At 37.5% G+C, this 15,118-nt stretch overlaps 1 protein-coding gene across 2 annotated transcripts in view; it reads left to right on the forward strand.

Moving 5' to 3' along the window:
• LOC123537174 (uncharacterized) overlaps positions 1-14,911 on the forward strand; it is a 22,798-nt gene extending 7,887 nt beyond the window's left edge. For both annotated transcript variants that reach the window (XM_045320785.2, XM_045320784.2), the window contains exons 4-7: positions 1,891-1,979; positions 5,379-5,479; positions 6,924-7,681; positions 9,666-14,911. In XM_045320785.2, coding sequence (XP_045176720.2) covers positions 1,891-1,979; positions 5,379-5,479; positions 6,924-7,681; positions 9,666-9,756 — 1,039 coding nt within the window. In that variant the 3' untranslated portion in view covers positions 9,757-14,911. The remainder of the gene's footprint in view (positions 1-1,890; positions 1,980-5,378; positions 5,480-6,923; positions 7,682-9,665) is intronic.
• Positions 14,912-15,118: the final 207 nt, after the last annotated feature.

Here is a 15,118-nt window from a genome sequence, read left to right on the forward strand (position 1 = left end):
GGACATGTAGATTAGATGACCCCCATTGATTTTGAAGTCACTTAATCAAAGGTCAAGGTCACAGGGGTCAGAACATGGAAAACCATTTCAAATCCATAACTTGAGAACCACTAGGCCCAGAATGTTGAAACTTCTTTGGATGGTTGGACATGCCGAGTAGATGATCCCTACTGCAGCCAACCATTGGTGTCTCTTGGACATTTGCTCCTGTCCCCTATTGACTTCTTGGCTATTACTACTATGCAGAGCAAACTGATATTAACCTCAAAGTTTCGGACTCCTAAACATTGATGAATACAAGCACAGGAATTGTTTGATAGGGAATCTTGTAACAGTTGACTAAGTGATAGAGGTTGTTGGTTCCAGTTCTTGTGAGAGTGGAATCTGACGACATTCTCCAGTATTTACTCAGGGGCAATAGATGGTCAGAAAATGTGGGAATCAGTAATGTAGCTAAGTAAACATTAGTTGATAGAAGTTTCTCTTGTAAACTTTTTACAATAGTTAATAGTGATAGAGAATTTAATCTTGTTTATATTAAGGTAGTCAGTCCATAATTATAATGCCAGTTGGTCATTTCTGTGCAGTTACATATTAAATAATTACTGTGTGTTGTTTTGGCCATTTTTTGGCCATTACGAGCACAGTTAGTGGCTTTCTGTAGCAGCTGAGGAATGTAGAACTTGCATTCAGAAAACAGAAATTGCTGATTGACATTCTGGGTTGGCTACCTGTATTTACAGAGTTACCATTGCTGGGTTCACACTAGTGATACAGGAACCTGATAGGACAGTTACTTATCTTATGCTTTACCAAACTACTGTCATTTGTTCTCCACAACTCATTCATGTGAGAAAGTTGTCAGGCTTTTTGCTTGAGATATGTACCGATGTACCATATTTTAATGAAGTGAAGATGTTTTGAAAAAATCAGTACATACTAAATACCAGAAGAATCTGTTGCGTAAATTTGCAACATTTTCTAATAATTTCTCAACATTATGGACATTACAGTAAAATCTGTACATAAACTTTGGAGAGACATTTATTGGCAGTCTCTTTGCACAGGCTAAAGTACACAGGAAATATTAAATCAGAAATGAAACTAGTACTCTTTCAGAGCCAGGTATTCCCTGGTCACAGATGTACTGAGCACATTTTTAGCTTAGGGTGAGCCATTAGTATAGGTGGGTGGTCTGGCATCCGACCTCCAGATTTTCACTTAAACATCTTCTCCCTTGAAACTACTGGTCAGAATTACACCAAATTTGGTCAGTAGCATCCTGGCATGGCCCTCTATCAATTTTGTTCAAATGGTTCACCTTGGTCCCATTTAGGGGCCGCCACAGCTAAAAATAGAAAAACCTTTCAAAAAAAACTTCTTCTCATGAACCGCTTGTTTCACAAATTTGTTCACATGGGGGCAGTTGGCACGCTTTTTAGGGGCCGCTATTGCCAAAATTAGAAATTTCTTTAAACAACTTCATCTTATGAATGGCTTGAAGAATGTTCATAAAAATTGGTCTGTAGCATCATTATAAGTTCCCCTCCAAAATTTGTTCAAATGGGGGTACATGGCCCCTTTTAGAGGCTGCTGTCTGCTATGGCCAAAAATTAGAAATACCTTTAAATGACTTCTTCTCATGAACCACTAGAAGGATCTTCATCAAAGTTGGTCAGTAGCATCATTATAAGGTCCTCTCCCAATTTTATTCAAATGGAGGCAGTTTGCTCCTTTGGGGTGTTTGGCTCCGTTTAGGGTCAGATGGTTAAGGTCCCCTTCATGTGAGTGACTTAGGCCCATTTTTGACTATAGAAGTTTGGGTACATTTGTCTGTATCTCACTATAGTATTTAAAACATTTTCCATAAATATATGAACTATTTTTCAGGTTTAAGTGCAAGTTGTGTTCACATCAGCCTATATTTGACACACTCAATATGTTCTATGTTCATAAACAAGGAAAAAAGCACCAATACAGTAAGTTTTTCTTTATGCTCCCCAGCTCCTCCAAATTTTTTGGTAGAGACACAGAGGTTAGAACATTTACCTTTGTCTGTCCGATATTTGTCGGTCCTTCATCTTAATTTGTGTCATGCATATCTCAAAAAATATTTGACCTAGAGTTTTTGAGACATCATAGGAATATTATTCCACATATATGTAGTTGCATACATGGGTTTTGTTTCTCATTTCACTCAGTAAAACCGGAGTTAGATGGCTTTTGACTTAGTCATAAACATGCATCAAGGACCTGAAAGTTCATGTTGCTCATATCTTAGAGCCATGAAACTTCAAAGGATTTTTGTTCATCATGAGGGTTGTGCACCTGGGGTTTTATTTGGGATTTAACTCTGTCTGACCAGAGTAATGGTCCTTGACTTAAGAAAATATGCATAAAGGGCCTTTAAGTTTGTTTTGCACAGATCTCAAGAAGTGTTTGATCTAGAGTCTGCAACAGTAAAGGGACCAGTTGTTTTACTTAGAAATAACTGGAATTGGATTTAAAAAAGAAGCTTAGTCCAGGTATTTTGCTGAATTGCACATAGCTTATTATGCCCCCCTTCGAAGAAGGAGGGGTATATTGTTTTGCAGATGTCGGTCTGTCGGTCGGAATGTAGACCAATCCGTTCCCGGATGATAACTCAAGAACGCTTGGGCCTAGGATCATGAAAGTTGATAGGGAGGTTGGTCATCACGAGCAGATGACCCCTATTGATTTTGAGGTCTGTATGTCAAAGGTCAAGGTCACAGTGACCCTGAAAAGTGAAATGGTTTCCGGATGATAACTCAAGAACCCTTGGGCCTAGGATCATGAAAGTTGATAGGGAGGTTGGTAATGATCAGCAGATGACCCCTATTGATTTTGAGGTCAGTATGTTAAAGGTCAAGGTCACAGTGACCCTGAACAGTAAAACGGTTTCCGGATGATAACTCAAGAACGCTTGGGCCTAGGATCATGAAAGTTGATAGGGAGGTTGATCATGACCAGCAGGTGACCCCTATTGATTTTGAGGTCAGTATGTTAAAGGTCAAGATCACAGTGACCCTGAATAGTAAAACGGTTTCCGGATGATATCTCAAGAACGCTTGGGCCTAGGATCATGAAAGTTGATAGGGAGGTTGGCCATGATCAGCAGATGACCCCTATTGATTTTGAGGTCAGTATGTTAAAGGTCAAGGTCACAGTGACCCTGAACAGTAAAATGGTTTCCGGATGATAACTCAAGAACGCTTAGGCCTAGGGTCACGAAAGTTGATAGGGAGGAACGCCATGACCAGCAGGTGACCCCTATTGATTTTGAGGTCAGTATGTTAAAGGTCAAGGTCACAGTGACCCTAAATAGTAAAATGGTTTCCGGATGATAACTCAAGAACGCTTGGGCCTAGGATCATGAAAATTGATAGGGAGGTTGGTAATGATCAGCAGATGACCCCTATTGATTTTGAGGTCAGTATGTCAAAGGTCAAGGTCACAGTGACCAGGAACAGTAAAATGGTTTCCAGGCAATAACTCAAGAACGCTTGGGCCTAGTGTCAGGAAAATTGATAGTTAGGTTGGCCATGACAGATGACCCCTATTGATTTTGAGGTCATTAGGTCAAAGGTCAAGGTCACATTGGCCAGGAACAGTAAAATGGTTTCTGATCTTCTTGTCCAAAACCATAGGGCCTAGGGCTTTGATATTTGGTATGTAGCAAAATCTAGTGGTCCTCTACCAAGATTGTTCAGATTATTTCCCTGGGGTCAAATATGGCCCCACCCCGAGGGTCACATGGTTTATATAGACTTATATAGGAAAAAACTGAAAAACCTCTTGTCCAAAACCACAGGGCCTAGGGCTTTGATATTTTGTATATGACATCATCTAGTGGTCCTCTATTAAGATTGTTCAAATTATTCCCCTAGGGTCAAATATGGCTCCGCCCTGGGGGTCACATGGTTTACATAGACTTATATAGGGAAAAACTTTGAAAATCTTCTTGTCCAAACCACAAAGACTATGGCTTTGATATTTTGTAATGTAGCATCATTTAGTGGTTCTCTACCAAGTTTGTTCAAATTATCCCTCTAGGGTCAAATATGGCTCAGCCCCAGAGGTCATATGGTTCATATAGACTTGTATAGGGAAAAACTTAGAATCTTCATGTCCATAACTTACATCATTCAAATTTGGACCACTTGTATAGTTTTGAGTGGCAAGATGAACCTTGACATGAGTTGACCTTGATCTTGACCTAGTGACCTACTTTCACATTTCTTTAGCTACAGCCTTCAAATTTGGACCACATGCATAGGTTTGTGTACCGAAAAAAACTTTGACCTTGTTATTGACCTAGTGACCTACTTTCACATTTTTGAAGGTACAGCTTCAAATTGTGCCACATGCATAGTTTTTTGTTCCAAAATAGAATTTGACCTTGATTTTGACCTAGTGACCTACTTTCACATTTCTCAAGCTACAGCCTTCAAATTTGAACCACAAGCATTGTTTTGTGTACTGAAATGAACTTTGATCTTGAGATTGACCTAGTGACCTACTTTCACATTTCTGAAGGTGCAGGCTTCAAATTTGGACCACTTGCATAGTTTTGTGTTCTTAAATAAAATTTGACCTTGATTCTGACCTAGTGACCTACTTTCACATTTCTCAAGCTACAACCTTCAAATTTGAACCACATGCATAGTTTTGTGTACTGAAATGAACTTTGATCTTGAGATTGACCTAGTGACCTACTTTCACATTTCTCAAGCTACAGGCTTCAAATTTGGACTGCATGCATATTTTTGTGTTCTGAATTGAAATTTTAAATTGATTTTTATCTATTACCTACCTTCACATTTCTCAAGCTACAGCCTCCAAATTTGAAGCACATGCATAGTTTTGTCTACCGAAATGAACTTTACCTTGAAATTGATCTAGTGACCTGCTTTCACATTTCTGAAGTCACAGCTTTCAAATTTGGACCACATACACATTGTTTTGTACTGAAATGAAATTTGACCTTGATTTTGACCTTGAGCTAGTCTTGAAATTTGGAACATTCAAAAATGGCTCAGTGGATGGCGCCAAGATCACTCTGTAATCTCTTGTTAGGTTAATAGGTTAAAGGTCAAGGTCAGATTAAACCAGAATGGTAGAACTTTTGTTTACAGTGAGCATATAATTTCTGTTCCTTGTGCACTTACTGAATGCATTAAGGGGGGCATTTCGTGTTCGACGAGCTCTTGTTATTCAAGGAGATGTATACCTGTGTTCTGCATTTTGAATATTTAAGACAAGCGGGTCAAAAATTCCAAATATCAGCTGTAAGTAGGTGTCTGATTTTTATTTGTGTTTGCTTATTGCCTGGTATAAAATTATCATTCTTTATGTAGGTATGGAATATGCCACTCAGCAGAAACAAGAGCTGGAAGATTTGATTAAAAAGAGAAAACATGAACAGCTGGCAAGATCTGGACATACAGTTACAAATCAGGTAAACATAAATAATGTACATACATTTTGATTTCTGATTTTTTAGCAATTTCACAATTTAATGCCCTCCTTTGTAGAAGAGGGGGTATATTTGTTCTGCTCATGTTGATTGGTCTTGGTTAGTTTGTTGATCTTAGGCACTTTTGTTTCCAATCAGTAATTGAACTTTAAATTGAAAATGTTTCCACTCAATAGCTGGAAAAGGCTTGGATCTGCAGAAGTCAAACTTCATAGGATGAATGCCAGTGGTCAGTAGATGACCCTTACTGTTTTTGAGGTCAAGTCAGATGAATTGCTACCTTATAGGAGAGTATTCAGCCCTTAATGCTTTTCAACTAAGCTTTGCAGGGATGTCCGGGTACAGTCTTGTAAAGTGCTTATATATGATATTCTTTCTAAAAAAGTCCTTGTAAATGTCAAAATGTTTTGGAAAGTACTAAAATTTATCTGTGAATGGTAAAAGTGCTTAAAAAGTCCTTAAATATGGTTAAAAAGTCCATTTAAAAGTGAAGTTTGTAACTTATGTTAACTATATGAAGAAATATTGAAAAACATGTGGTAAATCTGGTCACATTTGTATAGCAGCTAGATATATTATTCATATCAGGATCAAACTAATAGTGGGACGAAAACACTGGTTCCTAGCTTGCGCATTCTTCACTGCATTAAGTTTGCACTCAGCAAGTCTAGGTCATCCAAATCAGCTTGTTATTTGATAAAAAGTGACATTCAATTGAAAGTCCAATGTTTGAAGATGATGACAATTTTTTTGCTCTGTTATTCACATGCCCACATCCAAAAACAATGATGTCTGTTGGCCTCATTCATACTAAGTAACAGACCCTTGTTCAAATGTTTCCTTTTTGGTAGTGGATTTATAATGACAATAGACAATTTCCATGTTATTACCTTTTCTTGTATGCTAATTTGGCATCCTTAACAGAAACTAGCTTTTTCATTACAACAAAAAAATGCTAAAATTTGCACGCAAAGAATACGTAAGGGGTCCACTACCTTGATTCCTGATTTTTATCCATATTTAGAGGCAGGAATTTTTTCAAAGCAGTGAAAAAATTAACACTACTTATGCTGTTAGAGTTAACTTGATTTCACGAGTAAATTTCAGTCAGTTTTACCAGTATGCTCCTTTTCCATACAAACAACCTTTCTTGTATGGTGATAATTTAAAATGGCTAACATTTAGAAGTGTGCTGTCGGAACATAATGGAGCAGTTTACCCCGAAAGACATTTTCTGTGACTTTATTATTTCTGCTGATTAATCTTGCAGAGAAAAATTGGATGGCGTACAAAATATGAAGTTTGTACCATTGATAAAAGACAACTTATGGATGTTTCCTATTCATTTCAAACTTGCAGAACTACCTTAAGCTGACAGTAATTTTCTTTAAATATACTAATAAGGAAAGGTTGATTTTTTTAACAGAGTCAAGAAGAGACTGGTACTACAGAGGACATCAAAAACACTGTCTTGGGCATGAAGAAGCCAAGGAGACCTTATGACAGAAAACCAGTGATAGATTTTGATATATTTCCTTGCAACAAAGCAGCATCTCCAGTTACTATAGAAACAACAACTAGCAACCAGTTGCCTGGCAACAGATTCAGCAGTTTTTGCACAACAAAAAATCCAGAATCTTTCTCTGGCCATGTTAGAATGGGTGGAAACTCAGATAGAGACAAGTTTGCTGGTGGAAAACTTAACACAAGGTCATTTGTTACAGTAGAAAGTAAACATGATTTTAAAATGCAGTACATAAATAGGTCAGCATCCAGAAATTGTAGTGAAAATTCTGTTGTTAATGCTAGAAATGTTCATAAACTTGTTGGACAGTCAAATGCTGAACATAACAATAAGTATTATCTGTCAAGAAAGAAAGAAAGAGAAGAGACAAGCAGTGTTTTAAGAAACACGGATGGAGGAATATCTGACAAAACTATAAACCAGCCAACAGTATTGCCCACACAGACATGGGAATTTTATAAAGACTTTAAAGGCAAATTGCCATTTAGGATGAAGTCTGTAGAGAAACCTTTACACAAATGCTCGACAGACACTAAAGAGGAAGAGAAAGTACAAGGACATGACAGTATAAGAATAGAATCTGTAAAATTAGAGAATACTGCTGGTGGATCCTGCACAGAAAAGAGGGAGAAAGCTGAGAAATACTTGAAAGCTTTAGGGTAAACAGCTTGGTGTTTTATTGTATTGCCTTTGTTTGTAGGAATAATTTAACACTTTTCTCAGTAAAAACAGCAAGTCCTCTAGAACTGTTTTATAGATTCTTCACAAAATCTGGTTTTTAAAATATTAAACACATGATCATTGGATCAAAGATACTGGGATGTTGTCTGTCTGGCAGTAACTGTAATTATCTTCTGATAGGTACCTGAAGTCCCTCTCCATCAGTAAAGATGAAAAATAACAATGAATATGATACCAATTTTAGTGGTGTGACATTAAAAATAAAACCCAGCAAAAGCAAACAAATAAAACATGATATATCTAGTACACTCAGAGGTAAGAAGGTTTATCTGTATAAGATATTTTCTACATATCTCTCTTTCTTAATAAGTTAAGGGCTTTTTATGCCCCTGGCATCTACTGATGCGGGAGGCATATAGTGATTGTCCTGTCCATCCGTTCGTCCGTCTGTCCATTTGTCTGTTCGTCCGTCCGTACGAGGTTAACCAAATGGAACCGTTTCGTCTAGCATCAATACACCTTACTAGAATGACTTGATACTAATGCAGATGTAACCTGTGACCATTCCTCATCTTCAGACATCACCTGACCTCAGTTTGACCCTTGACCTTGAACTTGACCTTGTTTTGGACTTTGGTTGCTTTGTATCGACAAGGATGCCACCGGGGGCATCAAACGTTTATTGAAAGCAGCTTCTTGTTGTAATTAATGGATTGATGGTTATCTAATTCTACACACCGAGTAGGTTTGGAATGAACCAACAGTGACTTGTGAGAAAGTGATTTTAGACCAGTGACCTTTCCACTTTGCAACAAAAGCACCACAAGTGTAGAAGGCTCACCTTAGCCCTTTTTCTAGATACAAAAATTACATGCTGTTTTTAGTTTAAAGGAAGTTTCTTCTTTACAGTTGTAGACCTGTATTTTAGAATGTATTGTATAAAGCATGTTTATTTAGGCATAAAAAGAGTCCTGAGTAAATATATTATAACGAGAATAATAATTGAGCCGTGCCATGAGAAAATCAACAAAGTGGGTTTGCGACCAGCATGGATCCAGACCAGCCTGCGCATCCGCGCAGTCTGGTCAGGATCCATGCTGTTCACTTTCAAAGCCTATTGCAATTAGAGAACCTGTTAGCGAACAGCATGGATCCTGACCAGACTGCGCAGATGCGCAGGCTGGTCTGGATCCATGCTGGTCGCAAACCCACTATGTTGATTTTCTCATGGCGCGGCTCATATACTATTAACAATATTGATAATAATAAGTAGACATTGTATTAAATGACCACTCAAGGGACTACCAAAATGTGGTCGCTTTATAGAATGGTCTTGATGCAATTTGCTAAAATGCCAGATCACGACTGTCCTTTTTGTGCTCAGTTGCAAAAATAACTGAAGATGTTTCATTTCATTAAAATCTATCAAGTGTCTCTAAAATATCAAAGTGACAACGAAGACCAGGTACCATGTTGTTTTTATGTTCATTTGTCAAATGTAATATTTAAACATAAAGGAAAAATCTGGTCATTTTCTGTGATAAAGGTGGTCGCATATATGATGTGGACTGTACAACAGAAGGTGTAACAAACTAACAATACAAAAGTGGTAATAATACTATATGATTAAAAGCTGTCAAAAAATAGAAGGCCTGCACTGAGAGCAAAAAAAAAATAAATAAAAAACACAAACTATTAAATCATTTTATGTTGCTGGCTTAATTTTTTTTTTTGCCAAAATGCCTATTACTTGAGGACATGTGCTTACGTATTTAAACTTTCTGAACATAATCTGCATGATAGTTGTAGTTATTGGGTTGGGACTTAATTTCATGGTTTGACTCAGTCATGAACTGATTTGGCCTCCAGATATATTTAATGATTTCACAGTAGTTAAGATGTTGACAATTCCTGCACAATGTTTATCTATTTTTGTAAAATTTTGGTTTCCATGTGTTTCAGGTCAGGTTGGAAGAAGGATTGGACAGGATCCTGGATTAAAGATGACGATGCCGAGTTTGATTCAGATGAAGAACCTCCAGATATACCATGACACACAATTTGTGGGCTCGCCAGATATACCATGAAACACAATTTGTGGGCTCGCATTATAGACTTATTAAATAGCTTGCTGGCCAAAACTCATAACTATTTCCCCAAATACAAAAGGAATGAAGGCAAATAGTTTTGACTTTTGACAACAAACCAGCCATTAAGTGTTTTATTAGATAACAAGCAGAAATAATTTTTCGTACCCATTTTCTTCAAGTTTTGACTTGACTATACTCTGGTCAGAACCACAAACTAAGGACTGCATGGATTTATTTAAGAAGTCTTGTAATAATGTGATATATTGTGAATCGCTGGTATTCTGTATCACAAGTCCTAAACTGGGTAGTTGTTACTTGTTTAACATTGATACCTGCTGCCCCAGAAAATTGACCAATAATTTGTTGTTTGATAATTAAAAATGTGTTACAGGAATCTTGTTGTAGGAAAGTTTTTTAGCATCTAGCCACAGTATTTGTTATATGATGTACTGTATTAGCATTAGATATTTTACATTTTAAGCCCACCTGAGTACAGAACACTTGGGATAAGCTATTGTAATCACTCGCTATCCATACATTCATCCATCTGTCTAAACTTTTCTTCTGATGACATATCCTCTGTAACTAGTGGTCAGAATTGCACCAAACTTGGTCAGTACCATCCTAGCATGGTCCTCTGTCAGGTTTATTTAAATGTTCCAACATGGCTGCTGAACTGATACTCATAGAAAATAAAACCATGTTCCAATCTGGATGACACAAATGACGGTGCGTATGTGCCCAACATATATGTATCTGGCGGCAGTGAAGTGTCATGATACAGACAGTTTGCACGTGGTCTGTCTGACATAGGAAAATCATGCACTTCATCCGTCAGCCTGAAACAATTAGAACCAAACGTTGATGACAAGAAAGGCCCTCTTACAACATTCCAGTTGCTATACTTCGCTTAGCTTCCGACATTCTGGGTATTGTGAAATCTTTATATTTCAGTTATGAATTGATACATGTAACAATATATATGCTCATACATGCTTTAAAAATTAATTTGATCTGGTTTAGTGCCCACGAGGTCCCAATGCCAAACAAGAAAATTTGTAACTGGCCAGAGTTTTGAAACAACTTGATACAGGGTTCAGACAAGTGCAGGGTAAATATCCAATAGGGAAAGCCACGTTCCAAAAACGCAGTCTCCCAAAACATAAACCCAGCGTGCGTCCATGCACACGACCAACACTCACACACTCACACAGAGCAAACACACTAGGGCAAAACGAACAAATAAAGGAACACAGTGGGGTACCGTCTTTGAACGGTCAGTGGCAAAACCACCACTCTGGAGTTAAAACCAGTTTATGGTGCACATAACCTCACTTTTACCCCCCACCATGTTTCAAAGTCACAGGACAGTGAAAATAAAAGTTATCCCCGCCAGGTGAAACCCTTACATATACGCATTTGCAACAGAAGGCATGTTATGTAAAACACAAAAGTGCTCTTGTATGTTTATATAAAAAGCAATTCTTAAGAACGTAAAACGCATGTACTCATTGTCTTTGCAGAAGGAGCAACAAAGGAAACACCCTTAAGGGTCTTACGAAACAGGCCAGAAGACAGAAATCAAAATAGCTCAGTCCAAGTAGGATGTAAGAAACACCTATGATAGAGACCTCCGCCTTTTCCATCAAACACTATCAAAAAGGACCAACTGTTAAAGGGCTGAACACCAAAAATGCAGTGTGTCTCAAAAACAGCTGGGTCATAACCTCTTTTAATAAAAGTTCAATAATTTTACTAAATACAATTAGAAAATTGCCATGACCCAAAATCTTCTAAGTTTGAAAACCCCTTGTTATACGCCAGAAGGGACGTATTATGTTATGACGCCAGTGTCCGTCCGTCTGTTAGCAATTTTGTGTCTGCTCTGTAACTCTTGAACCCCTTGAAGAATTTCGAAGAAACTTGACACAAATGTTCACCACATCAAGACGATGTGCAGAGCGCATGTTCTGGATGGTTCGTTCAAAGTCAAGGTCACACTTAGGTGTCAAAGGTCATATGACTTTGTTTCATGTACGCTAGACTGTAACTCTTGAACTGCTTGAAGGATTTTAAAGAAACTTGGCACAAATGTTCACCACATCAAGACGCATGTTTCGGATGGCTCACTTCAAAGTCAAGGTCACACGTAGGGGTCAAAGGTAATACCTGAACCCCTTGAAGGGTTTCGAAGAAACTTGACACAAATGTTCACCACATCGAGACAACATGCAGAGCGCAGTTTCTGGATGGCTCGCTTCAAGGTCAAGGTCACACTTAGGGGTCAAATGTCATTTGACTATGTTTCGTGTCCGCTCTGTAGCTCTTCAACTGCTTTAAGGATTTTAAAGAAACTTGGCACAAATGTTCACCACATCAAGGCGACGTGCAGAGCGCATGTTCTGAATGGCTTGCTTCTAGGTCTAGGTCACACTTAGGGGTCAAAGGTCATACCTTCGGGCGTAAATGGCTTTGCATTGCAGTGCTCTTGTTTTATATGCGATAACAGCAGATGATAGTTTTTTAGCTCACCTGTCACGTAGTGACAAGGTGAGCTTTTGTGAACACGATAGAGACCACATTTTGTAACCGATTTTAATCAAACTTGCACACAACTTGTATCGGCATAATATCTCGGTTCCTTTTGAAAACTGGCCAGATCTCATCATTGGTTCCAGAGTTATGGCCCCTTAAAGGGCCAAAATTTGCTATTTTGGCTTGTGAACACGATAGAGACCACATTTTGCAATAGATTTTAATCAAACTTGCACACAACTTATATTGGCATAATATCTCTGTTCCTGTCGAAAACTAGCCAGATCCCATTATGGGTTCCAGAGTTATGGCCCCTTAAAGGGCCAAAATTTGCTATTTTGGCTTTTGCAGCCATATAGAGACTTCATTTATGGTTTGATTTGATACAAACTTGCAAAATATCTTTAACAACAATAGATCTTGGATCCCATGATGAATCCGTCAGATCCAGTCATAAGTTCCGGAGTTACATCCCCTGATTGACCCCTGAAAGAGCCGAAATTTGTTAATTTTTACCCTGTGAACACGATAGAAATGACAATTTACATTCCATTTTAACCACACTTACACACAACTTAAGTCACAATATATCTCGGTTTCTTTTGAAAACCGGCTAGATTCCATCATGGGTTTTAGAGCTACTGCCCCTGAAAGGGGCAAAATTTTCTGTTCTGGCCCTTTCAGCCATATAGAGGTTTCATTTATGCTTTGATTTGATACAAACTTTCACAGAATGTTTATCTTCGAAACTGGGTCATGTGGGGTCAAAAACTAGGTCACCAGATCAAATCAAAGGGAAAGCTTGTTAACACCCTAGAGGCCACATTTATGACCCTATCTTCATGAAACTTGGTCAGAATGTTTATCTTGATGATTCCTAGGCCAAGTTCGAAACTGGGTCATGTGGGGTCAAAAACTAGGTCACCCGCTCAAATCAAAGGAAAAGCTTGTTAACACTGTAGAGGCCGTATTTATGACCCTATCTTCATGAAACTTGGTCAGAATGTTTATCTTGATGATTCCAAGGCCAAGTTTAACAGGTGAGCGATATAGGGTCATCATGACCCTCTTGTTAAATTTTTGTAAAAGTTTTTACATTTCAGCATTTATATTTTCAAGGTTTATTAAATTAAATGTACTTGCTGGTACAGGCTCTATGGGTAGGGTAGTGTGTAGTATTTCTATTTTTTAAATAATAAGTGATGGCACCATTAACTAGGGGGTTTGATTCAAACCTCTATATGCAGCCTGTCTGGGCGTACCATGTAAGGCTAGGCTTTAAGCACTGGTATTCGGCAATAGGGCCTCAGGGGGCAGGGTGCTGTCATAACTGTTTGTTTAAATAAAGTTATTATTATTATGTACAACGCCATTGAATATGTCATTGTATAGAAATAGGCGTTTAATCAAATTATTAGCCTCATGTGGTTCTGGGACGATCTGTGTATGAAAAGAATTGGAACCACTGTGTTACCCTTGCATGATCGTAAGAGGCGACTAATAGGGTCTTAACACTTGGTTTTGCTGTAACTCTGTGATTCCAGCAGGTATAAAAAATTTGATTCCATACCTCATGTTTTTATTTCAATGTAAATGAGATGTGAAACCAAAATTTGTAGTCCTGTTTGGTGCCATGTAACCTATACTATGTTGGTGCACCGTAAAACCTAAATCAAATCAGATAATCAAATTATTCAGTTTCAGGTTAAAAATCTGGTGTTAATATATCTTATTACAGAAGTGTCATTAAGTTACTGTCATATTTTAAAACCAAAGTACTATTTAGCAAAGTATTCACGTAATTCATGAAAACTGTAGCCTTGTTGAAGAAGCTTATTTGTAATACATTGTTTATTTTCATTGAAATCCTCAATATGACTACACTCTTGCAAACGGAACTAATTGAGAAATATATGTCCCATAAGATGTTACCTCGGGTACATCCCCATCCAAATGGAGGAAATTTACAATACTTAAATTAAAATCCCTCTTGTCATAAATTTTGGTATGTATAAAATCGTCATAAATAGAGAGATGTAAATTTAGAAACAAAACAGTAGTATCCAAATTGTTAGTGTTATTTAACTGGAGCTCCTGAGGATAAATAGAATCCAACAATTGAGCAAAAAATGGATTATCCATATTAAGAATATCATCCAGATTGCTTGATTTATTATTAAATGCAGTAATAATGTCTGCCTGCTCATCTGGACAAAGGTTCATCGTAAAATCTCTTTCATAATATAAAAACAAATCTGCGACAAGGGGTGCACAATTTCTTCCCGTTGGAATACCAATTACTTGTCTGAAAACTGCATTCCAAATCCTGACATGAATATTGTTCAATAAAAAGGGAAGGGTTTTACAAACTTCGTCACAGGTCCACATATCACAATTTTTAACTATGCAACTAGTAACAAATGCTTTATCGAAATTGCAAGCGAGAAATGTAGCGTTTTTCCTGGCAAAGTTTTTAGGGCAGTTAGTTTTGCATGTATTAAATTATGTTGTAAAGTGGTATACAATGTAGAAAAATCGTATGTACTGAATAAAGACACCTTGTAATTATTAATTCCAAACTTATCCAGGAGTTCGTCAGAATTTTTTACCGACCAAAATAGTTGTTTACCTGAGTTTTCTTTTACTTTATCACAGTATCTTTTCACGTGGGCTTTTGCAGCAGTAAGGCATGATGTTAATAATTTTGAAATGTTTGTAGTGGTACAAGAGCTTGAATTAGCGATAAAACGAGCTTCATATGGTTGTTTATGTAATTTAGGAATCCAATAC

The sequence above is a fragment of the Mercenaria mercenaria genome, chromosome 17 (assembly GCF_021730395.1).
Source record: "Mercenaria mercenaria strain notata chromosome 17, MADL_Memer_1, whole genome shotgun sequence".
In the NCBI taxonomy this organism is placed as follows: domain Eukaryota; kingdom Metazoa; phylum Mollusca; class Bivalvia; order Venerida; family Veneridae; genus Mercenaria; species Mercenaria mercenaria.